This window comes from Notechis scutatus, chromosome 2 (assembly GCF_049901735.1).
Source record: "Notechis scutatus isolate UNSWTSFEM ecotype Mainland chromosome 2, rNotScu1.2, whole genome shotgun sequence".
NCBI lineage: Eukaryota > Metazoa > Chordata > Lepidosauria > Squamata > Elapidae > Notechis > Notechis scutatus.
The window spans coordinates 12,454,752-12,482,476 of NC_142010.1; the positions used below are offsets into that span (position 1 = coordinate 12,454,752).

Here is a 27,725-nt window from a genome sequence, read left to right on the forward strand (position 1 = left end):
CGGCTGAAGCTGCTTTCCTCCCCGTCTGCTGCCCGGCAGGAGCTTCGCAGGTGAGCTCAACTCCCCTGCCCAGAAGTGACGCCCCCGAAGGGTCCCAGGCGGGGGCTTCAGGCGAGGCTCCTGCACTCCCCGAGGGGGCCGGGGGGGCTTTGAGGCAAAGCAAGGAAGACCCTCCGAGACCCCACGGGCTGAGCTGGAGGGACCCGAAGAGAGCCGGAGGGGGCTTCCCTTCCCTCTTCTCCGCCCACTGGGCAGCCTCCCCCTCCCCCTTTTGCAAGAAGCCCCTTTGCTTGTCTGCCCCTCTTCCCCAGGACAGGAAAGGGGGGCTGGGGTGGCCTTAAGCGGAGGAGGTTTCCCAGCCTGCTCCCTGCAGGAGGGGGAGAGGCTAAGAAAGGAAAAGCCTTCCCCCCGCACCGACAAGGAGCCAACTTCCCTTCCAGGCTCTGCAAAGGGGGCTGAAGAGCCCATGGAGGCCTCAGGGGAGGAGACCCTGGAAGGGCAGCTGGGCCAGGAGGCCACCTGCCCACTGTGCCTGCACTTCTTCGAGCAGCCGATGGTCCTGTCCTGCGGGCACAACTTGTGCCACCGCTGCCTGGCCAAGCTGGGCCCTGAGCCTTCCTGCCCACAGTGCAGAGCCAAGGTGGAGCCCAGCAGCGCCTGCCCCAACCGGGCCCTGGCCAACGTGGTTCGCCTGGTGAAGAGGCGTCGGCTGTCGGAGGGAGCCCAGGAGGAGAGCAGCGGCCAACTGCTGTGCCAGGAACACGGGCGGCCCCTGCAGAGCTTCTGCTCCCACGAGAAGAGCCTCCTCTGCCCCGACTGCCTGGAGGGGCACCAGGGCCACCCCCTCCGGTCTCTGCCTGAGGCTGCAAAGGGGTACAAGGTAGGCACCAACTCCCTGGGGCACTGCATCAGCTCTTTGGGGGGGCAGGCACAGGGGTCACCCAAAGTCCCCTGAATGATGGGAAGAGCTACCAAGTTAAAAAAGAAGAGAACCAGGCTCTTTTTGGGCAGCGAGAGAGGAGAAGGTGGGGGAGACCAACTCTTAGTTGCTTTCCTCCTCGTGGGCCCCTGCCTGTCCCTGGGACCCTCCAGCAGGGCCTCTCCTTGAGTTTGGCACAGAGTTCCTGTGGCCCCCTCTGGGTGGGAGAGCTGCCATTTGGGACCCAGGAATGGCACCCTCTCCTCCGCGTGCAGGATATGCTAAATGGCCTCCTGGAGCCCTTGAGGAAGGAGGAGCAGAAGTTTCTGGAGCAGAGGCAGGCCGAGGAGCAGAGCTGGCAGAAGTGTCAGGTGGGTCTCTTGGGGAGGGGGCAGGAGGCAGCCCCCCAGGGACGCTGGTTCTGTGGCTGGGAAATCTCCCCCTCCCTCTGAAATCTCCCCATTTTCTGCCCCACAGGAGCTTCTTGCCACCGAGAAGCAGAAGTTGGGCCTGGCACTGGAGTCCCTGCAGGAGCTGATCTGGGAGAGGAAGCTGGTCTGCCTGGCTAATCAGGAGGAGAAGATGGAGGCCGAGCGGGCGGTGGCCCTGGCCAAGCTCTCAGGGGAGGCCTTCCGCCTGCAGCAGCTGATGGCCCAGACGGAGAGGAAGTGCCGCCAGCCGGATGGGGAATTCTTGCAGGTGGGGGGGCCCTTGCTGGCCTCAAGGGGGGAGCAGAAGGTCCCCAGGGGGGCGGAGGGGGGGGATCGGCAACCTTTGCGAGGGCGGCACCCATTTCTCTCTTCTCCTCTTTCAGGACATCCAGGACACCGTAGACAGGTAGGTGCCATCTTGCCTTTCCCCTCCCCTGTCTCTGTGGGTCGGTTTGTGCCCAGAATTTCTGGTGTGGCCGCATCCTTTTGGATTTTGTGGCTGAGAGATGCTAGTTGTGGGGCCTTTGGTGCTGTCGGAGCTCGGCTGACTTCCTGCAGACGTTTCGTTACCCAGCTGTTCAGTCCTAGGCCTCCCCAAAAAGCACTAAGTCAATTCTGGGTCCTGGCAAAACCTCCTTTATTACATTAATGTAAACTTATTTCATTCACAGTCAGCCAACAGCTTGGCAAACTGTCTTGCAAAGGTATGCTAATTAGCTCAGGCCTTATCAATCCTGGAACGCTTCCTTGTAAATAGTTCCACACTCAGTGATGACAGGGAAGGGCTGGGTTATACAGACAAATCTCCCAAGGCTCAAACAAATGAGCGAGTGAGTTGTTTCCTGCAAATGCCCCCTCCCCTTTTGGTTCTCTTTTAATCCTGATGGGAGGGGGCATTCATTGTCTACCTGTGGCCTTACTCCCACATTGACCCTGAGTTCGTAATCGTTCCTTCCTTTTGGCAGCTCTGTGTATGCGCAGGCTGGGGACCAGTTCCAGAAGCTCCCCCACCTCAGTGCTGTCCAAGGCTGAAGGCAGCTGATGACTGCCAGCCTGCCCTGGCCCCATCTCTGCCTCTGACCCAGAGCCATCATCCGAACCTTCCTCAGCCTCCAAGACTGTTCCGCATTCCTCCCCAACCTCCTCACTACTGCCCGAGTCTGTTGCCTGCTGCGGCAGCTGCCGGCGGGCCACAACACTGACTTGGTAACACCATCAGTGCTGGGAGGGAGTGGTGTTTGCTCCCTCCTGATGCACAAGTAGGTTGCTTTCAGTTGGGGAGCTGTTTATGCCTCAATGGTTGCTCAGGCATTGTAAACAACACAGATGAGGCACCACCAATGCAGACCACCAATCCAACAGCAAACAGCAGCCCAACCAGGGAGCCCCCAAGGAGAGAACAACGGTCCCACCAATACTGTCAGGGGAAGCCAAGAGTGCAGACAGGCCTTGACCTCATGACCACAGCTGAAGCCAAGATTTCTGTTACTAAGTGAGACAGTTGTTAAATGAGTTTTTTCGACCTTTCTTGCCATACTTTTTAAGCGTATCGCTGCTGTTGATAGGTTAGTAACCTGGTTGTTAAGTGAAGCTGGTTTCCCCATGGGCTTTGGTTGTCTGAAGGCCACATGACCTTGGAATCCAGCAATGGTCATAAGTGTGACCCCGTTGCCAATCATCTGCATTTGGATCCCGTGGCCGTGGGGACGCTGCAAAGGTTGAAACTCTGCAAAAAGTCCAGATGGCACTTTTTTCACTGCCATAACTTTGAACGTTCACAAAACAAACAGTTGGGGGTTACCTGTAGGTGAAAGGAGAGCAAACCACAATCCCCCGTAGCACTGATCATGTTGCTCAGCTGCGTAATGAAAGGTCTGCAAGAAAACAGCTGATCCCCAAGGACCCCCAAGGGCAACTCTTCTCTTCTGCTGGAGGTTCGCTTTCTCCGCAGCCATTCGGACAATTCCCTGGGCCAACTGTCCACTTGAAGTCGAGGGAAGTGGTGGAAACTCAGTTTTTGAAGGAAACCTGGTTTCTTTGCTTAGGACCCCTTAGTCCTTGGTACAGTAAGATCAGAATCACACTGACGTTTGTGTTGAGTTTGTGACTTTTCTTGCTTCTGTACTGAACTCTACACTGGTTCAGTGTGCAGAGTGGGTTGTGATCAAAGCAAGAAACAATGGTTGCATAGCAAACAAGCCAGGATTCACGCCATATGCCAAACTCAGGTTTGGAAAATCCAAGTCCTGTACTCGCCTGGCAAGATGCTGGAAAGGACCAGTTTGTTTCACACACACCATGGCCAACCAAGCCCTCACCCAGCCCCCCTGTGTTGTGGGGAGGCAGCCGGGTATCTTTGTGAGGCTGTTGTCAACTCATAAAACATTTTGTAGACAAGTTTTATGGTTGACAACAGAAAGAATGGGGGAATTTCAAAGAGCAGGCGGCAGTGTGGAATTGAAAGTACATTCCATTCATATTTTCTTCTAAGACTGATTAGATGACTGAAGCTTCTGCCGCAAAAAAATTAATTGGAGAATATGATTGATGTCTCTTGGCTATGGATGTTTTTCATTGGATGATACACCCGGGGGGGGGCAGGAAAAGCAGGATCAAGGGTGACAGTGAATTACGTATCTCAGAGTTGGCTATGCCCAGGTTAGTGCCAGACGTGGAATGTTACCTTCAAATAAATCCTCTTTAGTTTTAGGAGTGTGGCTCAAGGCTCATGATTTAATTGGAGTAACTGCCGGAACCCTGACAGCCACCCTCCTTGTGTCGCAGGTGCCGGAGTTACGTGGTGGGGCGCGTAGAGAGCATCTCTCCCAGGCTGCAAGGCAGACTCCGCACCATCTTGGAGAAAAGCGCTTCTATAAGGCAGATTGTGGACAATTACAAAGGTGAGGGGCCCTTTCAGGAGGGGGCTGGGGGTCTTGGGCCCTCAAGAGGAGCCCCAGGAGTTCTGGGCCCTCAAGAGGAGCCCCAGGAGTTCTGGGCCCTCAAGAGGAGCCCCAGGAGTTCTGGGCCCTCAAGAGGAGCCCCAGGAGTTCTGGGCCCTCCTTCTGCCCCCCTTCCTACTGGGGGATCTCGGGGGAGCCAGACCCAAACCGGCTCCATCCAACCTCTGGCTGGGTGAAGGCGGGGGCTGGCACTTCCACTGATCAGTCACCCCCCCACAACCATGTTCCTTTGGGTGGGGGTTCACTGGGCACCTGGCAGGGACAGAGAAGCTGCTGCCAACAGGGTGGCTTCCGCTCACGGGCATTGCCCACGGGCGGCTGTTTCTCATCCCGGCCCCGTTTTTCCTTTCGTCCTCTGAATCTCAGCCTCTCTGCAGTCGACTCTGACCAGGGAGAACCTGGAGCGACCTCTGACCACAGGTAAACCCCCTGGGGCTGGTGGGGGGGAGTCAGTGAGGGAGGGGCTTGCAAAGACCACCAGGCCTTACAGCAGCGGTTTCCCACATCGCCGCAGAGTAACGCCTGCCAGGAGTGGCTTCCTCCGTGGGGTGGAAGCCCTGAGTCTGGAGGACCCCAAAGGCAGCCTCTGGGGAAGGAGGGAGTCCCGCACAGCCACTGGCCCTTCCCTGCCACCCCTTGGCCCTTCCAGAAAAGAGCCACGGGGGAGGGTGCTTAGAGCTTCCCAGGCATAGAATTGCACAGCGGGGGCCTCGGGTGTTGAGCTGGGGCCTGTGAGAAGTGGGGTGGGGGCTTGGAGAAGCCCCTGATTTTAACTTCTATCCCTTCCTCCCCAGCACTTGCTGCAGCAAAGCCAAGATATCATCAAGGTAACAGCACACGGAGGAAAAGGCAACTTTCTGTAGCGGGTGAAGTCCGTAGAGGGTGGCGGATGTTGGGCATGCCCTGCCTGGCAAGGGCCCTGCCTGAACCAGCCCTCCAGGTGCCTAGTAAATGGGGGACCCCTGACCTTGGGGCTCTGCAGCCATGATGCTTCAGTCGCCATGTGTGAAAAATGGTTGTAGGTCACCCTTTCAGTGCCATTGTAACTTCAAACCGCCACTAAAGGAACATTTGGAAGCTGAGGACGACCTGTGCCATCTCCAGGTGCCCTGGGGAATTGAAGTAAGTGCAGGGCCTAGTGTGGGTCAGACCCCCCAACTGCCCACAACCCCCCAACTTCAGAGGCAGCCCCACTGACCTCCGGCTGCAGAGACCTGCTGTACTTAGGAATTGGTCCCATTTTGGGGGGGGGCTTGCCAGCCACTTCATCTCTGGCGCCAGAGAGGACCAAACGGCTCAGAAGCACCCAGCCCTGCCCTGCTTTGCCCTCCGTAGCCCAGAGTCATCAATCATGTTCTCCAGTTAGATATTTTCTTGGGAGAAACTTCAGTCACCTAGTTACTATCTCTAAAAAGGTATGTGTGGAATGCACTTTTGGTTTCCAAACTGCCGCACTGCTCTTCCAAACCCCTTCCCCCCTCCCTTTCTGTTGGCAACTCTAAAAAGACCTTAGAAATGTTTTATGAGTTGACACCTAGCCCATCTTAAAGAGTTTCTGTTCTCCATCCTGCAGCCTTCATCACGCCGAACGGCTCGACCGCCCACCCCCGACTCCTGTGCCAGCGCTCCACTGTGACTTGGGCCGACAGATACCAGAATTACCCAGATGCGCCAGAGAGGTTCGACCAGGAATTCTGTGTCCTGGGCTGTGTAGGATTCAACACAGGATGGCACTGGTGGGAGGTGTCCGTGCTGGAGGTGGACGACAATGCCCCAGTGCGGGGCAAAGCATGCTGGGCCATCGGGGTGGCCAAGGAGTCCGTCCGCAGGAAGGGGAGGTTCCAGCTGAGCCCTCGGGAAGGAATCTGGGCCATAGGGAAGAGTGTTAGGGGGGAGATTGTCGCTTTCAACATGGATCTGCAGAAGCTGAGCTTGAAAAAGCCGTTGCAGAGGCTGCGGGTGAGGCTGGACTGGGAGGCAAAAAAAGTGGAGTTCCTGGATGCGGAGACGGAGGATTCCCTCTACACCTTCCAGATGGGGCCCCTCCTGGGGGAGACTCTCCGGCCTTTTTTCTATCTGGGCCAGGAGTGGGTCACCCTTCAATGTTAGGAATTTCCACTTCCTATAAAAGATCTTTGGGACTGATAGTCCTCAACTTACAACAGTTCACGTACTGACCAGACTTGAGGAGCTCAGCCCCACCTCCTCACGCCTTCAAGGCCACATCTGGCAAGAGGACCAGATGCGGTATCCCCTCCCCGCACCATGCCCAACCTCCTTATCCTTTTGCCATGCTCAGTCCAGGCTGGTTGGGGGCTGCCAAGAGTTTCGTGGCTCCGACTGACCGAGAGGTGGTGGGGCTGTGACGCAGTGATGCCTCCTGGCGCCTCTGAGCCCCGTTGGTCCCTTGTTTGGTTAAGACCCTCCATGCCAGGTGCTGCACCCTTGTTGTGCGTTAACATGACGTTTCTCAACCTGGGCACCTGGGAGATGTGCGGACTTCAACTCCCAGCATTCCCAGCTAGCAGAGCTACCTGGGGAATTCAGGTGTTGAATTCAGGAATTCAAGTCCCTGCATCCTCCAGGTGCTGCCAAGGTTGGGCATCCCTGCCTGACTCTGTGGCTGTCAGTTTAGATGAGAGAGAGACGGTTAAAGAGCCTTTATAATCAGTAAAAGTGATACCTTAATGCCTGCATGCGATTCTACATTTATGTTACTCTGAACTTATTAAAAACACAACATATTTATGTTTTATTTGTATCATTTATCTAGGTGATTTACAGATACTGAATTAAGTTTTTTTTTTTTTTGAAAACAATTTTATTGATTTTTAAAGACCAACAAAAACATAAAAACATCCAGCTTTCTTTCATAAATATACAAGAACTGTGTCGGTTGGTTTACCAATTTTTTGTGCATCCATTTCATAGTCACAATTACAGTTACATTGCATAATAACTCATATTATCAATCAAAGATTAAATACCCTAATATCACTATTAAACAATCATTTGACTATAATTTTATTCATTCATACTTTGCGAGATAACTATAATTTACTTAGTTTATTTTATAACAATTCATATACTCCTACCAAATCTATCCTAAAAACATTTTATAGATATATATTAAAAAAAAGAAATATATCTTAATATATTCATTGTTTTCTGAAATTCTAGATATTCTATTGTTGTGATTCCGGCATCTGCTACAGGTTTTTTGAATGACAGCTCCAGCGAGGAGGACTTATATGAATCAGCAAGTTCTAACGATGAGGAGGAGATGAATGCATTTGATTTGCAAGATCGGCTTGAACCTTCAAACTCCTCCACCCTTCAATTAGGTGGTCAGCCGGGAACGGGTGATAATGAGGAACAAATGTTAACTTCAGGTGAAGAAGATGATAATTTGGATGATTGCTGGGTAGATGTCAGGACAAGACGTCTCCTGACAAGGAGGAACCAACGAGGATACAGTAGGAGGGCAGACCAGCAATTAGACTAATTAGTTACTCTATAAAGGGAGAGATATGACTTTGCACTTTGTCCGGAACAAAGTGTCTATTTGCAAGAGAGAACTGAAGAACACAGTTTGGAGGATTTTGATCTGAAATATCTTGTTGGGATTTGGATTTAATTCGTTGGAACTTCTACTTATTGGAATTATTTTGTGAAGGATTTTGATCTGAAGAATCTTGTTGAGTCTTGGATTTAGTTCGTTGGAACTTTTACTTATTGGAGCTATCTGTGAACATTTTCCTGTTTGCTGCCTTTCTTTACAAGGACTGTTGCTTTCAGCCTTATCTGTTTACTTTAAAAGGTGGGACATAACATTTTCCTGTTTGCTGCCTTTCTTTACAAGGACTGCTGCTTTCAGCCTTAACTGTTTATTTTAGAAGGTGGGACATAACATTTTTGTTCCGGACCAACAGACCATCTTTGCAACGATGGATTCAACTCAAATGCAACAATTGGTGGATCAGCAACAGATGCAAATAAATCAATTACTCCAGAGCAACGTATCCCTTCAAAATCAGGTAACACAATTATTATCGTTTGTTGCCAATTCTCAAACTGTTTCGGCTGCAGCTGGAGTTCCCCTGCACCCCTGTGAGAAAAATTCCGATAGCTATGCCAGATAAATTTTCTGGGCAAACGGACATGTTTTCAACATTTTTGGGTCAGTGCCAATTGTATTTTTCTGTGAGGCCGGAGGATTTTCCAACCGATCGAGTTAAAATTGGCTTTATTATTAGTTTGTTAACCGGGCAGGCTGCCAAATGGGCTACTCCTTATTAGTACAAGATAGTCCATTACTGGACGATTTCCAGGGGTTTATTCAACAGATGAACGTTATGTTTGAGAATCCAATTAAATCTCAAACTGTGGACAGAAAATTGAGGGATATTATTCAAGGTAAACACTCATTGCAAGAATACGTTGCAGAATTTCGCTTGTTGTGTATGGACTCCACCTGGAATGAACCAGCTCACATGGCAGCATTCCAAGAGGGTTTGTCCGACATTATCAAGGATGAACTAATTCATGCAGAGCGTGCTTCAACTTTGGACACATTGATTACTCAATGCTTACGTATTGAAGCTCGCCACAACATCGTGGGTGTAAACGGACCGTTGCAGAGCCACCTGTGTTTCCTCGCTTCACGCACCCCGTCTATGAGGGTTTTCCAATCCAGAATTCCAGCAGAGGAGCCGATGGAGATAGGCACACTCCGCCTCGCTTAACAGTTCAGGAACGATCGAGAAGATTTCAGGAAGGTTTGTGCCTTTATTGCGGGGGTTCGGGACATTTTGCAAATTCCTGCACTCGGAAGGGGACTCGTGGACCTGTATCAAAACCCATTGCTGGTCCGTCGGGAAACTGGGTAGGCCCGACCTCAGGGAACCCTAGGTCGGGCACAGTATTCACTTTCATCTCAAATTGCTGAAGTTAATTCTGGCCCTCCTCGACATTTACTTTTGGACACTCGCATATTCTTGCAATCTCGGAAGGAGGGAATCCCTGCCGTGGCACTGGTGGATTCAGGGGCTACGACTAGCTTTATGGATTATGATTTCGTAAAACATTTCAAAGTTCCTTTAGTGCCTGTGAATCCCCCATGCAGGTGGAAACCGTAGATGGGCGCGAACTCAAGTCGGGACCTATTCGCTTGCCACCCAACCACTGCGTATGCGTATTGGGGATCACGAGGAGGCGATAAGTTTTTATATCACTTGAACCTCCATCTTCCTTTGGTGCTCGGAGTATCCTGGCTGCGCTCTACACGATCCGTTGGTGGCTTGGGCGCAGAACGCTGTTTCTTTTCCAAGCCTGCAATGTGTGGACCACCTGAGACATGTCTGCGAGGCCAACATATTGTCGCTTCTGCTGCCTCGATTCCTTCAGAGCTGTCGGATTTCCCGATGTTTTCAGTGAACAGGAGGCAGATCAATTACCACCACATCGTGTTTACGACTGTCCCGTGGATTTGATACCGGACGCTCCATTACCAAAGGGGAGGTTGTATTCTTTGTCTGAGCCTGAACTAGTTGCACTTCGAGAATTTTTGAATAAAAATCTAGCTCGGGATTTATTCGACCTTCGCCATCCCCTCTTTCAGCACCCGTTCTCTTTGTCAAGAAGAAGTCGGGAGAACTTCGCCTTTGTTGTGACTATAGATGCTTAAATGCTATCACTGTGAGAAATAGCTATCCTTTACCGCTCATCTCCGAATTGTTGGAGCGGTTACAGGAAGCTACAATTTTCACGAAACTTGACTTACGTGGAGCTTACAATTTGGTTCGGATGCGTAAGGGAGACGAGTGGAAGACGGCTTTTGGCACTCATTATGGTCATTTCGAGTACACCGTTATGCCATTTGGTTTGACCAACGCTCCTGCTGTATTTCAACATTTAATGAACGATATCTTTCGAGACATGTTGGATAAGTTTGTTGTCATATATTTGGACGACATTTTGATTTATTCAAAATCTAAAGAGCAACATCTTCAGCAGGTGCGCCAAGTGCTTCAGCGTCTTCGGGAACATAAACTTTATGCTAAATTAGAAAAATGTTTCTTTTTCAGTCGCTCATCGAATTCTTGGGACACATTATTTCTCCTGTGGGCATTGCTATGGACCCCAAAAAGGTTGAGGCGTTGTGTAGTTGGGAAGCTCCTCGTCGGGTTAAAGATGTGCAACGACTTTTAGGATTTGCCAACTATTATCGGACTTTCATTCCAGGTTTTGCGAAGATAATGGATCCCATAACCCAGCTTCTTTGTAAGAAGGTTCCATTTGTGTGGGGGCCTCCACAACAACAGGCTTTTGACACTTTGAAAAAGCATTTATAACTGAACCCATATTGAAGCATCCTGATCCGGATCGCCCATTTGTGGTCGAGGCAGATGCTTCTAATGTCGCTATCGGAGCAGTGCTGTTACAAGCTTCGGAGGATGGCGCTTTTGTTTCCTTGCGCTTATTATTCTAGGAAGCTTACAGCTTCGAACGCAACTATACCATTTGGGAAAAAGAGTTGTTAGCTATTAAGGTTGCTTTTGAGACTTGGAGACATCATTTGGAGGGAGCTCGACACAAGGTGGAGGTTCGGACAGATCATAGGAACCTGGAACATTTGACCACGGCTAGGAAATTGAATCAAAGGCAGATTCGTTGGTCGTTATTTTTGCCAGATTTAATTTCTCGGTTACTTACGCTCCAAGTGGTCAGAACCGGAGGGCGGATGCATTATCTCGAAACCGGAGTATACTTGTGCCGAAGATCCTCTTCCTTTACGGACAGTGTTACCACCGGAATCTCTAGCTGTACTGCAGGAACCGGTAGATTTACGGGCCCAACTACGAGAGGCGCAACGTTTGGATGCGTGGACGCAGCAGAGACGGGAGGACATTGGCCCAACTTCTCCATGGTCTTTTGAAGACGATCTGCTTCGATATCGGGGTTTATTATATGTGCCTACCAGACCGTTGAGGGCTCTCATCATGACACAATGTCATGATAACCCAGCCGCTGGTCATTTTGGATTACACAAGACCTTGCATTTGGTCACTCGGACTTTTTGGTGGCCTCGAGTTCGTCATGATGTGTCTTCTTACGCCGCTTCTGCTCAATGTAGGCAAGCGAAAGCAGCATCCGGTGCACCTCCTGGACTTTTGCAACCCTTGCCGATTCCAAGTAGACCATGGGGAGCGATCTCTATGGACTTTCTGACACATTTACCATCTTCATCGGGGTTCACAACAGTGCTTGTGGTAGTGGATATGTTGACTAAAATGGCTCATTTCATTCCCTGTCGGAAATTACCATCGTCCCGCACTCACGGCTCAGTTATTTTTGCAACATATCTTCCGTCTACATGGACTGCCTGATAGAGTGGTTTCTGATCGTGGGGTCCAGTTTACGGCAGAATTTTGGAAACAGTTAATGGCGGCTTTGCAAGTGAAAGTATGTTTAGCGTCAGCGCACCATCCAGAAACTGATGGCGGGACGGAGAAGGTGATTGGGATTCTTACTCAATATTTGAGATGTTTTGTTAATTTGCGACAAAACGATTGGGTGAAATACCTCCCGTTAGCAGAATTCGCGTTTAACAACTCGCAGCATACCTCCACCCGTGTCACGCCATTTTTTGCAAATATGAGTTATCATCCGCGTTTCTTCCCATTAACTATGATGGATTCCCGGTTCCTGAGACCCGAGAGTTTTTGGAAGAACTACACGCAGTTCGCCGTCTACTGATACAACAATTGAACAAGGCAAAAGAAGATTATAAGCGGTTTGCAGATCGGTCCTGCCGAGATACACCTCCGTTAGTTGTGGGTGATAAAGTGTGGCTATCTACAAAACATCTGAAGGTCGATCGCCCTATTAGAAAACTTGATCATCGGTTTATTGGTCCGTTCCCGATTGAGGCAGTTATTAATCCCGTGGCATACCGCCTCACTTTGCCACGATCCATGCGTATTCACCCCGTCTTTCATCGATCTCTTTGATTCCTGATTCTTCTGTTTGTCGATTACGTGATTCTGCTGAATCGGGTCCGTTATCATTGCCTTCTGAGGAGCCTGCTGTTGACGATACGGTGGTTGACGCCCTGATTCCCGCTTGGCTCAAAGGTCGCTTCCAGTATTTGATCAGGAGGAGGGTAGATGACTCGGAGGTTTGTTCCTGGACGGATGCGTCTACACTTCATGCTTCGGATCTGCTTCGAGACTTTCATGCACGCTTCCCTTCGAAACCGCATCCGGATCGCCAGACCCGGGGAAGGGCCCTGCGGTGAGGGATAGTGTTGTGATTCCGCATCTGCTACAGGTTTTTGAATGACAGCTCCAGCGAGGAGGACTTATATGAATCAGCAAGTTCTAACGATGAGGAGGAGATGAATGCATTTGATTTGCAAGATCGGCTTGAACCTTCAAACTCCTCCACCCTTCAATTAGGTGGTCAGCCGGGAACGGGTGATAATGAGGAACAAATGTTAACTTCAGGTGAAGAAGATGATAATTTGGATGATTGCTGGGTAGATGTCAGGACAAGACGCCTCCTGACAAGGAGGAACCAACGAGGATACAGTAGGAGGGCAGACCAGCAATTAGACTAATTAGTTACTCTATAAAGGGAGAGATATGACTTTGCACTTTGTCCGGAACAAAGTGTCTATTTGCAAGAGAGAACTGAAGAACACAGTTTGGAGGATTTTGATCTGAAATATCTTGTTGGGATTTGGATTTAATTCGTTGGAACTTCTACTTATTGGAATTATTTTGTGAAGGATTTTGATCTGAAGAATCTTGTTGAGTCTTGGATTTAGTTCGTTGGAACTTTTACTTATTGGAGCTATCTGTGAACATTTTCCTGTTTGCTGCCTTTCTTTACAAGGACTGCTGCTTTCAGCCTTAACTGTTTATTTTAGAAGGTGGGACATAACATTCTATTATTGTGTTTTATTGTCTAACCATTGATAGAAAAGGTCCCAGATTTTATAAAATTGTTTATCCTCTTGTTTTCTAATTTCAAATGTCAATCTACTCATTTCAGCACATTCCAATATTTTCTTAATGATTTCCTCCTGCGATGGTATTTTCTCATTTTTCCAATTTTTAGCAAATACAATCCTAGCCGCAGTTAATACATTTACAATCAGGTATTTCAAATCTTTACTATATGTATCAGGTAAAATTCCCAATAAAAAAATCTCTGGTTTCAAGTCTATGTGTTTATCATTTTTTCAACCACATGCTAATTTTAGTCCAATATTTTCTAGCGTCCTCACAAGTCCACCACATATGGTAATATGAGCCAGGTATCTGATGACATTTCCAACATTTTTTCGGATTCTTGAACATTCTTGCTATTCTTGTCGGGGGGAAATGCCACCTGTAAAACATCTTATACAAAAAAAAATTATATGCTGTTGACATTGTCATTTTATAATTTTGAGACCACAATTTTTGCCATTTCTCTAAATCAATCCCATATCCAAAATTCTTCCCCCAAGCAATCATAGTTTCTTTAACTTGTTCTTCCTCTAGTTTAATTTCCAATAAATAACCATATAGTTTTTTAATCACCTTTTCATCAGTACCTGTCAAAATCTTATCTAAATCAGTCAATTTATCATAGAATCCTTCTGTTCTAAAATCTTCATCATACCTTGAATGTATTTGCGCATATGAAAACCAGTTCATCTTTATACCTTGTTCCTCTAAATTTTGCATCAATTTAAGTTCACCCTTTTCATGCAATATTTCCCTATATCTAACTGTTTGTTCCTTCTTGTATATTATAGGATAGGAAAAAGCTTCAATAGTCGATAACCAAAGTGGAATTTTCAAATAACATTGTCTTTTAATCTTCTCCCAATTTAACCACAAAGACTCCTGTCTATGATGTCTTCTAAAATAGCCCTGTGTTTTAGTTCCCTTATACCATAGAAAAGCATGCCAGCCCAACAACAAATCATGTCCTTCTAGTGTCAACAATCTAGTCTTAATGTTATGCATTCCTTAACCCACATCAAATTTGCAGCTTGATAGTACAACTCCCAATTAGGCAAACCAAATCCTCTTCTAATTCTGGCATCTTGTAAAAGTTTGAGCTTTATTCTCGTTTTCTTGCCTTGCCATATATACTTCAACACAATTTTATTTAAGTCTTCAAAATAGTCTTTTCCAAGCCTAATTGGTATTGTTTGAAACAAGTTTAAGATTCTGGGTAGGATATTCATCTTGATTGTTGAGATTCTCCCTATTAATGACAATTGCAGATTTTCCCATTTCATCAAATCTAATGCTATCTGCTGTTTAAGTTTAATGTAATTATTCTCTTTTAATGTACTACATCTTGGTGTCAAATGTATCCCCAGATACTTAACCTTATTTGTGACTTGAATTTTCAATAGGTCTGCCAGTTCTTCTCTTTCTCTTAGTAGCATATTCTTTGTCAAAATCTTTGTTTTATCTTTATTTATTTTCAAACCAGCCACCTCACCATATGTCTCTATCTTTTCCAATAATTTTGGAGCTGTTTCTAAAGGGTCTTCCAAAATAAAGGCCAAATCATCCGTGAAGGCTTGCAATTTAAATTCTTCCTTTTTTATTTTCATTCCTTTTATACTTTTATCATCTCTAATATTTCTATTCAACACTTCCAAAGTTAATACAAAAAGCAAAGGTTATAGTGGGCATCCTTGTCTTGTACCTTTTCTTATATTGATAGAATCTGTGAATTCTCCCTCTATCATTACCTTTGCCGTTTGCTTATGGTATATGGCTTCTATTGCTTGAATAAATTTTCTGGCGAAGCCCATCTGTTCCAATAATAATAACATGGATCTCCAATTCACATTATCAAATGCCTTTTGCGCATCTAAAAATATCAAAGCCCTTTGCTTTTCGGGATGTGCCTCATAATGTTCCAAAGTGTCCAAAATTACTCTCATATTGTCTTTGATTTGTCTCTTTGGCAGAAATCCATTTTGATCTGGATGAATAAAGTTATTTAAGTATTTTTTAAGTCTTTCTGCCAAAATTGAAGCAAAGATTTTATAGTCTGCATTTAGTAAAGAAATAGTTCTATAATTCTTAATTTGCAATGGATCAGCCTCTTCTTTTGGAATAAGTGTAATATAGGCTTCTGACCATGTTTTAGGTATCTTCTTCTTTGACATAACTTCATTCATGACTTCTAGCAATGGAAAGCTCAGCGATTCTTGTAGTGTTTTATAAAATTCTGCCGGAAGCCCATCTGGACCTGGTGCTTTCCCATTATTTTGTTTCTTAAGTGCTTGAGTTAATTCCATCATTGTTATATTACTTTCTAACATTTTTTCAGTCTCTTTAGGTATCCTAGGTAGATTAGCATTCTGTAGGTACTGTTTGACTCTTTCCTCATCAATATTCTCTTGCTTATATAATTGCCCATAGAAGTCTCGAATAATTTCCTTTTTCTCTTTATTGCCATAGCAAACTTGGCCTTGATCATCTATTAACTGCAATATTTTCCTTGATTCTTCCTCCTTTCTCAATTTGTATGCTAACCATCTACCTGGTTTGTTTGCATCTTCAAAATAGTTCTCTTTAGCATTTCTAATTTTCTGTGCTAATTCTTCTTTCTCTATTTGACCTATTTTATGTTTAATTATGTCCAATTTTAGTTTAATGTCTTTTTTCTGTGGCGTTTTCTGTAGTGCTTTTTCAAGTCTTTTATGCTCATCTTCTAAAACTTTAGTGGCTTGCCTTTTCCTAATATTCTTTTTCCTTATATAGTCTATTATCAAGCCTCTAGCATATGCCTTCATTGTGTCCCAGACATTCTGAATTGAAGTATCTTCTTTTTTAATTTCTCTAAAGAAAAAGGCCAATTCTTTCTCCATCCATTGTATAAAGTCTTTTTCCTTTAAAATTTTAAAAAAGGATTTAGAGAGTGTTCTGTATTAACATACTTCAAATACTAACTTCTGATTGGTCCACACAAACTGCATTGCGATTGGTCCACTAAGCGGCAGTGATTGGTCCGCTACGAATCAACCGCGATTGGCCGAGCCGATCGCGGGAGATTCAAGGACCCATCATTGGCCGGCAAGCCACGAGCAATCCCTATATAAAGGGCTGCCGCGGCTCCAAGATCTTGTACAGATCTATACATGGAAATAAAGAGCTGAACTGTCACACTGGTCTCGAGTTTCTCCTTCCCGCAATCTAACAGGGAGAGTCTTTCTGTTTTGCTTTGTTGTTGTTGCTGTATAGTCCAATTTATTGTCTACAATTCCATTGAAATCTCCCATCATAACTATATTAACATAGTCCAGTCCAATTATTTTCATATGTAGTTTTTTGTAGAATTCTTCTTGTTTATCATAAATTGCAATCAGGAGTGTTTTCGTATTATTGTCCATTATTTCCACCAATAATACTCTTCCATCTTCATCAGTATGGATCAATTTTGCTGGGATAGTCTCTTTAATGTATAAAACCACTCCTCTTTTCTTACATTGAGTCAAAGAAGTGAATATTTTCCCTAATTTTGGCTGTACCAACAATTGTTCATATTGTTTTTTTAATATGTACTTCTTGTAAACAAATTATATCGAATTTTAATTTCTCTAATTTATGAAAAATTTTCCTTCTTTTGACAGCTGAATTAAGTCCATTTATATTCATTGTAATCAGTTTTTTCTCTTCCATGATTATATTTTGTAATTTGGTTTGGCAGCTCTCGTAGATCTTGGTTCACGTTGTTCTTTGATCTCCACCTGTCCACCTACTGCGGCTTCTTCTTTTTCAGTCTCCATTTGATCCTCTTGGAATTCAATTAGTGAAATCTCTTTTTCTGCCTCTTCCTCTCTCCTTCCAAAAAATTCTGAGTAGAATAATTCTGCTTTCTCAATTGAATCAATTCTATGTCTCTGGTCTTGCCATGTAAACATTAGTCCTTCTGGAATCAGCCATCTATAATTCACCTCTTTTTTCAATAACATTTTAGCCAGGAATAGGTATTCTCTTCTCATCTCTCTCACTCTTCTAGGTATTTGTTTTAAAACCACAATCTCCTTGCCTTTGTATTTCAACGTTTTCTCTCTTGCCACTTGTAATATTTGTGTTTTGATGGCTTTTTTGAAATCTGAGATAGAATTCTGATCTGTCCATCTCCCACTTCAGCATCTCACTTTTATCTTGTTCAACCACTGTTAATCTACTGTCAATGTTTCCAATCTTCTTATCTCTTTGTTTATCTTCTTCAATTTTTTGGAATCTCTCATCATACTTCGCCATCATTTGTTGAATATTTTCAATTTTTTCATCAGTCTTCCCTGTTCTTTGTTCAATGTTCTCTGTTCTTTGTTCAATGTTCTCTATTCTCTTTTCAATAGTGTCTGATTTTGTTTTAAGGTCTTGGATTCCTTGCATAATCATCTGTAGGGTCACTTTTTCTTGGTCTTTATCTTGCTTTAACATTGTCTGAATTAAACGTTGTCCTCCAGATGGTGGGAAGGTGGAAGTAGAAGTTGAGGCACCAGGAGGTATGAGTTTCCTACTCATTTTGAACAATTCGAAATCTCCAAATTCTTTTAATCCGATTAGTGAAGTAGCCAATTATAATCCAAGGTGGGAAATAAAAGTAGTAGAGAGTAAAAGGTCCAATGATAGTAAAAAAAAGAAAGAAAAAGAAAAAGGAAAGAAAAATCTTCAGGTTCTTCTGAACCTTAATCCAATTATGAAATAGTCAATTGTAATCCAAGATAAAAGATAAAAATAATAAGAAGAAAAAAGCCCAATAATAATAAAAAAAGGATGAGAGAAAAATTTATTCAGGTTCTTCACACCTTAATCCAATTAAGAGGTCTCAAAAATAAAAATAAAAAAAACATAAAAATAAACCAAAAGTATGGATGGAAAAAGCAAAAATCCCAATGAAAAAAGAAAAAGGAAAATTTTTGAGGCTTTCCCTTTAAGATAAAAAGTAGAAATATTACAAAAATAGTTGTTGTTTTTTAAAAAAAGAAAGGAGTACAGTAGAGCTGGTAAGGAGGGGTAACGCAACAAAACAAAAAACAAAAAAAACCCACTGCACTTTATTTAATTATCCAAGGCTCTTGTTATGGCTCTCTTCTCCACAAGCTTCAAAGCCAAGCTTCAATTGTTGATAGAAATCCAGAAGAACACCTGTAATGACACTCTCCCGTGCTCTTCCCTCTATCTTATCAAGTTACAGTGTCCTTGAAAGGGAGTCTTTCACAGTTCTCTCAGCTTCAGCTAAAATATTTTCAAGCCTCTAGTTGGCAGTGTTACAAAGTTTCTTTGTTCTCACTTTCCCCCTCCTTTCCCAGACAGAACGTAATAGAAGTTTAAAAAAAAGGAAACAGTATATGTATAAAAAAAAAAGAAAAATAACTAAAGGGAGCCTCTAATCTAAAAAGTTGAAAAATCAAAAAAGAGAAGAAAAGATAGATATATATAAGAGAAAAACCAGTCCAGTTAACAAATGCTAAGTCGCGATAGAAATCCAGTAATAGAAAAAATAAAAAAGTAAAAAGCCAAGCCTCACTTTGACATCTCCGTTTAAAAACCGCCGCTTATTCAGTTCTGTCAAAACTTTTACAGATTTTTCTTTTCCTTAGGATGTCCTTTTAAATCTCAGAATAATGGTAAAAAAAAAAAAGTTCTCACCAAGCCGACACCCTTTCTCTTTCAGTCTCTTCCGTTCCGGAGCTGTCCCAACTTCAGCAGCTTTAATGGCTGCCTCTCCGCCGCTGGCAAAAAGGGCTTCTCCTGAATCGACCAGGGACTTTGTGATATCCCTGGGATCCACAGGATGCTCCCTTCACTATCACCGTCTCTACGGGACAGTTTAGGTCCGTTTGGACTGACCAGGGGCAAAGATATCAGCTGCAATCTCAGAGCTCTGAGATTGCAGGCCGTATCATCGCGACGTCAGCTCCGCCCTCCAGATACTGAATAAGTTTTTAAAGCATCCGTGACAGAATTAGAAATTAGTGGCAAATCATTTTAAAAGGTAGTGGCAAATCATTTTAAAAGCTCTGAGACTGCAGCTGATATCTTCGCCCCTGGTCGGTCCAAATGGACCTAAACCGTCCCGTAGAGATGGTGATAGTAAAGGGCACACCCTGTGGATCCCAGAGACACTGCAAAGTCCCTGGTTGATTCAGGAGAAGCCCTTTTGCCAGCCGCGGAGAGGCAGCCATCAAAGCTGCTGATGTTAACTGATCTCTCTTAAGAAAGAAGTTCTGTGCTCACAGCTTGTGAGCTGCTGATTCTGAGTTCTGGTTGCTTCTACTTCTGCCATGTTGAAAGAGCTGCATGGGTATTGTATACATGCATCATGTTTTGTATTATTGCATATAAAGAAGTTTCTTCTATGAATGAATCCTGCTGAATTATTTACTTGTGTGCTGGATGAAAGCTGCACACTCTTGAACAGGCACCACCCCCAAAGGCCCCCTGGGAAAGGCATGTTTTTGGCAGCCCTTGAAGTGGGGCCAATGGGGAGGTTGTCCCTGGGGGTGGGGGAGCCCCACAGAGACCTCCAACTGCCCCTAAGGAGGGGGGAACCCTTAGCTGGTGCTCTGTGGCCATCTGGGGTGGACAGAGGAGAACGGGTTGGGGATGATGGCCTTTCAGCTATCCTGGCCTGAGCCACAGAGGGCTTTGAAAGCAGAGCTGCAAGTTTGTTGAGGTAATTCCCCGTTAGGAGAATGAGCGCATACAGGGAGACGTAGTGAGAGTAGGGAAGAATAAGACACACACAGCACACAGATACACTGTACAGAAAATGTAGGTTTTTACTTCCAATAAATGTTTAAGCACAGTCCAAGATAAGCAGTCCAAGTCATTCACAGGTAAAGCAGTCAGTTTCCAGTTCAGGAATAATCAAAATATCAAAGTCCAGTATCAAAAACAGTTCAGTAACAGACTTACATCAACGATCAGTAACAGTCATTAGGAGGAATGGCAACTTTCTCCAACAGAAGGAAACAGAGACTCACTTCACTGAGACTCTCTTCTGAGACTAAAAAACCCAGGTTTCTGGCTCCATCTTATGGCCATTAGTGGAACCACACCCAATTACAGATTTAGTATTCTCTTAAAGGCATAGTATTAAAATGTCTATCCTAGTTTATATATTTCCGACCCAAAGAACTTAGGTGACTTACATTCCTAACAAAGTTGCACTCGGAAGCAGCAGCTGCCACAACATCAGGGGTGTGATGTGGCCACACCAAGCCTGGCCAGTGAGCACAAGCAGGCAGGGTGCCGCATTCTGGGCCAGCCAAAATTTGGGGGCAGACTTCAAGGGCAACCACCCCCCTCCAGAAACTGAATTACAGTAGCCTAACAGTAGCCTAAGTAGTGATGAGAATTAACAGGTGGAAGCTTCTAGTTTCAACCTAGAAGTAAGAAATTTCCTGACTGCGAGAACAATGAAAGAATGGAAAAGCTGCTTTCCCAGAGTTGTGGCTGCTCTTGTTTTCTAGAAGAGTCCGCACAACCATTTGACCGGATGGTATAAGGCAGCGTTTTATAGTGCTCAATTTGAGGAGCAAAGCGGAGATCTCTCTGCCACTCCCAATTCTTGCTCTATGGTAATCCTATCAGAAATGCAAACTGAATCATGCATTAATTTGGGATATCAAATTAATAGAAGGGTTTTTTTATGTTAATGGTGTGCTGTGTTAAGCTTTGATGTTGTTTTTGTGAAGCTCTCTCTACTGTCTTTATTTGGCTACTGTGGTAAAGTCACCCCCTGAATCTTGATTGAATTTGTAAATACGTACAGAACAAAAGAGTTGGAAGGGACCTTGGAGGTCTTCTAGTCCAACCCGCTGCTTAGGCAGGAAACCCTACACCATTTCAGACAAAGGGTTATCCAACATCATTTTATAAAGTGTTGGAGCATTCACACCTTCTGGAGTCAAGTTGTTCCACTGATTAATTGTTCTGTCAGGAAATTTCTCCTTAGTTCTAAGTTGCTTCTCTCCTTAATTAGTTTCCACCCATCGCTTCTCGTCCTGCCCTCAGGTGCTTTGGAGAATAGCTTGACAGCCTCTTCTTTCGGGCAGCCCCTGAGAGATTGGAACACTGCTATCATGTCTCCCCTAATCCTTCTTTTCATTAAAGTAGACATACCCAGTTCCTCCAACCTTTCTTTATTTGTTTTAGTCTCCAGTCCCCTAATCCTCTTTGTTGCTCTTCTCTGCACCCTTTCGAGAGTCTCAACATCTTTTTTACATCATGGCGACCAAAACCGGATGCAGGATTCCAAGTGTGGTCTTACCAAGGGCATTATGAGGTGGCATTAACACTTCACGTGATCTTGATTCTATCCCTCTGTTGATGCAGCCTAGGATCAGGTCGGCAGCTTTTTTGGCAGCTGCTGCACAAGGCTGGCTCATATTTAAATGGTTGTCCACTAGGGCTCCAAGATCCCTCTCACGGTTACTGCTATTGAGCCAGGTACCACATACGCTGTACCTGTGCATTGCGTTTTTCTTGCCTAAACGTAGAACCTTATTTTGTCACTATTGAATTTCATTTTGTTAGCGCCCAATGTTCAAGTCTGTCCAGATCCTTCTGTATCTTAAGCCCATCTTCTGGAGTGTTGGCTCTTCCTGCCAGCTTGGTGTCCTCTGCAAATTTGATGAGTTCCCCATCCAAGACACTTGTCCAAGACACTGATTAAGATGTTGAAGAGTGCTGGGCCTAAACTAGAGCCTTGGGGTAGTCACTGCATCATTCCCTCCAGGTAGATGCAGTTCCATTGAGGACCACATGTTGAGTGCGGTTGGTCAGCCAGTTACGAATCCCATCTGGTGATGATGCCATCTAACCCACATTTTTCTCCTTTATCTAGTAGTAGGTTATGGTCTACTTGATCAAATGCCTTACTGAAATCCATGAAAATTATATCGACAGCTTTCCTCTGGTCAACTAATTTTGTCACTTTGCAAAAGAATGTCAAAAGATTAGTCTGGCATGATCTGCTTTTAACAAACCCATGTTGGCTTTTGGTTGTTTCTTTGTTGGATTGTAGGTGTTTGCCTTTTCACTGCTTGATTAACTTTTCCAGAATCTTGCCTGGTATTGAGGTCAGGCTGATGGGTATGAGAGTAGCTTCTTGGACAAGAAGTAATCCTCTTCTTCCTCCTCAAGGAAAATCAGTGGCCTTTTTGACAAAGCAAAACTTTTGAGACCGTTTTGAGAAGATTTCTCCTCACCAGCTTTCAAAAAGGTGGTAAGAACACAGAAACCTGAGACTGGAAGGGACCTTGGAGGTCTTCTAGTCTACCCCCCTGCCCAAGGCAATAGCCCTTATTCCATCCCGGAGAAATGGTTGTCCGATCTTTGTTTGAAGATCTCCAGTAACCAAGAGCACCCACAACTCTGGGGAGCAAGCTGTTCCTCTGACTAATCTCTCGCTGCCAGAAAGATAAGAGGAAACCAAAACAAACTTGACTCTTCCCCCAGAATCTGCCAAGCCTGGCTCTAGATATCAAGACTGTAGCAACTTGTAGCATAATTAACCAGTCGGAACACAGCATGATACATTACAGTATTTTTCCTTAAAGCTACAAACATAGATATTTGTAGTTTATATATTATCAACCTAACTACGTTATTTACATATACATAACATTCTCCCCTTTGGGTTGGTCAATATATAATACATCACTTCTTTAATTCATGATTTTTCACAATTAATAACTCATACCATTTCATAGCGATTAGGAGATTCTTTATCTAACTCTACATACAGTGCTTGTTTGAACTCTGTTATATTTACGTCTCTCTCTAATTGACCTAGAAAATTCAGTACATGTTGTTTCTTTATTTTCTTCCTCTACCTCCTCTTGAATTTTTTGCAGTTATAGATGGTTCTTCTTTTACTGATTCATCAATATTCCTATCATTTTTATGATCAGTGAACAATGGAGTTTTTACAATAATACTATGTTGTTTATTATTATATTCTTGTTTAAACTTTTGCCAGCCAACATGCTCCAGAAATTCAGCACTTGCACTCCAATATATATTAGTAGTACTTTGCTCCCAAAATTAAAATAATCTATGATTAGCTCCATAACTTACAAAATACAATTTCTTAGCTCTATATTGTCCCTTTTTTTTATTTGCATGGGAATATTAACCCATGCTGGGGTTCCAAATGTATGCAAATAACTAAGATTTAGTTTGCTTCTACGCCAACGAGTGAATGGTAATTAACCAGTTGTTAAATTTATTACATTATTCAAAACATGGTTGTTAGGGATAACATTGTTTTACCCTAACTGTTTTGGGTAAAGATAATAAAATGATGAATCATGGTTTGTCAGATAAAGTGTATGTGACTTTAAGCTAAAGGAATGTAATTAAGGGTGCAGCTGTAAAAGTACTATATAAGCAGCAAGGCACTCTCTGGCTCTTACTGGCTGGCTTATTGAAGACTGCATTCTTGCTGGATCGGGGAGGAGAAGAAGTGTTGGATTACTTTGAAGATATTTCTCAACGGAGAGAAGATAAGTTTTGGACAGATTTATTATATGTGTACTGACACTGGCTATTCGACACGGACTTTGCAATTAGAGTATCCTCGACAAGACTTGACTGAATTTGGTATATGACTAATGGACTGTTTATAATGACTATGCTATAATTCTTAAATGGAATAAACTATATTCTTGATAGCACAAGCGTATCTGTATTTTTACTGCGTGTTAACTAGAAAACTTATCTCACACATTTACCTGTCTTCCTATCTGACTTCGCTGCACGTTCTGTTTAGTTTGTTTTCCTTAACACCCGTTGGGGAATCCAGGCTTAACAATGGTTAGCACACATTATTGCCTCATCCCACAGTTGCTCTGATATACCAGAATCAGACATCATATTCCTAGCCATAGCCTGTAATGTTTGTCTTCTACATTCAATATATGAGTTATGTTGTAGTCTATAAGGATCAGAATGCTCATGTTCAATTCCAGCTTTTCGTAACATGGTTTCAAATTTGTTATTATATCCAGTATCATGATTCGTAATTAATGTTTGATTTCGTTGTACGAGGTGCAATGACAATAAAGTAAATTAAACTAAACTAAACTAATCTAATAATTTTCTGTTTCTGTTTTCTTTCAATAAATTTTAGCCATTTTACAAAATACTGGTATGTTTTTTGTTTAGTTTTCATGAGGTAACAGAAACCATACTTGGAAAAATGATCCATAATACTCAATATATAACAGGCTCCACCTATACTAGGTTTTCTAGGTCCAATGATATTAGCAAACACAACCCCTAATGGTTTACTGGTTTTCAGTCCATTTACCATATTTTTAGAAATTACCTTGTTTTCTTTGTTATTACACATATTGCAATCTTCATACTTTATACAAGGTTTTAAATCTATACCAGTAGACAACTCAACAGTTTTCTTGATCATTTTGAAATTTATATGACCCATACGTCTATGGAGTAGATTAATACATTCATCATGAGGCTTCTTATTCTCATAAACTGAGTTAACATTACTTGATGGATCATCATTTATAATAAACAAACCATTTTCCAATCTTGCAGTAATATTTTTACCTTGTTTGTCTATTAAACATGTACCTCCCTTAAATGTTACTACAAAGCCTGCTTTTTCCATTTCTCTTACAGGTAGCAAATTAAACTTCATTCCAGGTACATATAACATCGGTAAATTCTCATTTATACATGAACAATATGCAGTACCTTCTCCATATGCTTTCATTTTTCATCCATTAGCTAATGATATATGCTGTTCACTCTTTCTGATATTAACAAATCTCTCTTTACTTTTAGTTATACACTGCGATGCTCCACTATCAACTACCCATATATCATGGTTTACATTTGTAGTTATATTTGATATTGCTAAACTAACATTCTTATGAGCTTTCTGTATATTATTCTTTTTCTTACCCTTTTTACAGTATCTGGCTATATGTCCTTTAGCACCACAAGAAAAACATTTCCTAACAATATAGGCAGTTGAAGACAGTTATTCTTCCTGTGGTTGTCTTTCTCTCAGTTGAATTCTATCTTGTCTTCTTGACTCTTCTATCAGTCTTGCAGTTATGCCAGTCAATGTAAGTTCATCTCTGTTTAAAACTTCCAGTGAAGACACATAATCATCATAAGTTTCATACAAAGAAGAAAGAATAATGTAAACCTGATGCAACTCAGAAAAAAACAGTTGTTTTTCTTGTAGCTCCTGAAAAATCATTTTCATAAACTCCAAATAAGCTAACATATCACCACCTTGTATAAGATGAGCTCAAAACACTTTACGTGTAAGATATATGTGTGCTCCCACATTATCGCGAACATAAATCTTCTTCAGAATATCCCAACACCTAGCAGCAGATTCTTGACCATGAATATGGACCAGCTGCTGATCACTCAGTGTCAGTCCAATTATACAAAGAACCTTTTCATTATCCCAATTAAATTCAGCTATTTTCTCTTTATCTTCATCATTCGATGGATCCAAATTTGTTATATCCAGTGGATTATTCACTACAGTCCATAATCCTTCTTTACACAGAAGTAGGCTGCACTTCATAGACCAGGAAACATAGTTTGTTCCATCCAACCGGTTTATCAAGGAAAGACTGGTTGGCTGTTCTTGTGCCATTGTAAAAATAAACCACAATTAGCTGTTGAAATATGAAACTGTATATTCATGCTTGTTCTCTATATCTCTCTGGGCCAATAACCAATGTTAGGATATGTGCAGAGTAACCCTTATATAAAAAGGATATGCACACGGAAAACGGTTTATGAGAACAGTTATGAATAAATATACAGCCACACAGAGTTGAACAAATTGTGTTAATGTTTACTTGAAGAAATAGCACAGTCCAATAAACAGTCCATGTCATACACGTTTTTCACAGTCCAGAAATATCCAGTTATAAAGTCTTCTTACCGGTTTCACATCTTTTACAGCAGACAAATATCAAACCATAATACAACAGATTATCTTCGATATCAACAGAATATCAAAATAAACAGTTAGTCAGTATCGGTCCGTAGTCATTCAGTATCAGTATAAAGAGAAATCATCAGTGAAAAAGAGAGTTAAACCATGATCTATAGCTCCCTCTTATGGCAACTTGTAGCATAATCAACCAGAACACAGCATGATACATTGCAGTATTTTTCCTTATATATTTGTAGTTTGTATATTGTCAACCCAACTACGTTATTTACATATACATAACAGTGTCTCTGGGCTCCAGAGAGGACCAAACAGCCCAGGTTCCTCCCTTTGCATCCTGCTGTCCTTTGCCCGCTAAGCAGATCCTTCCCTGAGTGGGTGAAGCACCCAGCCCTGCCCTACTTTGCCCTCCGTAGCCCAGAGTCAACAATCATGTTCTCCAGTTAGATATTTGCTCCACAGAAACTTTAGTCACCTAGTTACTATCTAGGTGAAAATCTATGTATGGAATGCACTTTCAGTTTCCAAGCTACCGTGCTGCTCTTTCAAACCCCTTTCCCCGCCTCCCTTTCTGTTGGCAACTCTAAAAAGATCATAGAAATGTTTTATGAGTTGACACCCTGTTCCCAGCCCACCTTGAGAGTTTCTGTTCCCTGTCCTGCAGTCTACGTCATGCTGAACAGCTCAACCGCCCACCTCTGGCTCCTGTGCCAGGGCTCCACTGTGACTTGGACCGACAGATACCAGGAATGCCCAAAAGTGCCAGGGAGGTTCAACCAGGAATTCTGTGTCCTGGGCTCTGAAGGATTCACCTCAGGATGACACTGGTGGGAAGTGTCCATGCAGGGGGACTACAATTTCTTGGTGCGGGGCGCAGTATGCTGGGCCATCGGGGTGGCCAAGGAGTCCGTCTGCAGGAAGGGGAGCTTCCAGCTGAGCCCCCAGGAGGGAATCTGGGCTGTGGGGAAGTGTTTGGGGGGAGATTGTCACTTTTGAAACATATCAGCAGAAACTGAGCTTGGAGAGGCCGCTGCAGAGGCTGCGGATGAGGCTGGACTGCGAGGCAAGAAAAGTGGAGTTCCTGGATGTGGCAACAGAGGCTTCCCTCCACACCTTCCGGATGGGCTCCCTCCTTGGGGAGACACTGTGGCCTTTTTTCTATCTGGGCCAGGAGGGGGTCACTCTTTCAATGTGAGGAATATCCTGTGAAAAGTATGTGTGACTGATAGTCTTCTAGGAGGGCCTTCAGGTGGGGTTCTTTGTTGATTGATATTGCGGTCTAATTTGAGGTCTGTCGCATACCATGCTTGTAGCGTTTCAGGTATCCCTCTAATGTTGCAGGCTTTTTTTTACTTCTGGGTCAATGGTGTTTTTGAAATAGTGCAAGATGATTCTTTCAGGCCAGTCCATGAGGTG

The 27,725-nt window shown here is 43.8% G+C and overlaps 2 protein-coding genes across 3 annotated transcripts; both read left to right on the forward strand.

Moving 5' to 3' along the window:
• LOC113429257 (zinc finger protein RFP-like) lies at positions 1–27,468 on the forward strand. 2 transcript variants are annotated; one of them, XM_087953269.1, is made up of 8 exons: positions 1–50; positions 441–880; positions 1,195–1,290; positions 1,397–1,618; positions 1,734–1,756; positions 4,135–4,250; positions 4,677–4,730; positions 26,974–27,468. In XM_087953269.1, the coding sequence occupies exons 2-8, from the start codon at positions 467–469 to the stop codon at positions 27,129–27,131; spliced, it is 1,083 nt and encodes a 360-aa protein (XP_087809395.1). In that variant the 5' UTR covers positions 1–50; positions 441–466; the 3' UTR covers positions 27,132–27,468. The 2 variants fall into 2 exon arrangements, with proteins under 2 accessions (XP_087809395.1, XP_087809394.1); XM_087953268.1 differs by lacking the exon at positions 26,974–27,468 and adding an exon at positions 5,105–5,909.
• On the forward strand, positions 5,312–19,347 carry LOC148131777 (butyrophilin subfamily 2 member A2-like). The gene is made up of 3 exons (XM_087958835.1): positions 5,312–5,328; positions 5,861–7,106; positions 19,291–19,347. Exons 1-2 carry the CDS (start codon positions 5,312–5,314, stop codon positions 6,417–6,419), a joined length of 576 nt encoding a protein of 191 aa, XP_087814961.1. The 3' UTR covers positions 6,420–7,106; positions 19,291–19,347.
• Positions 27,469–27,725: the final 257 nt, after the last annotated feature.

Coding starts and splice junctions, on each gene's coding strand:
- LOC113429257 (XM_087953268.1), top strand. CDS start 467: ATGGAGGCCTCAGGGGAGGAGACCCTGGAAGGGCAGCTGGGCCAGGAG. Junction 1,619..1,733: donor CGGATGGGGAATTCTTGCAG/GTGGGGGGGCCC, acceptor CTCCTCTTTCAG/GACATCCAGGACACCGTAGA. Junction 4,731..5,104: donor GGAGCGACCTCTGACCACAG/GTAAACCCCCTG, acceptor CTTCCTCCCCAG/CACTTGCTGCAGCAAAGCCA.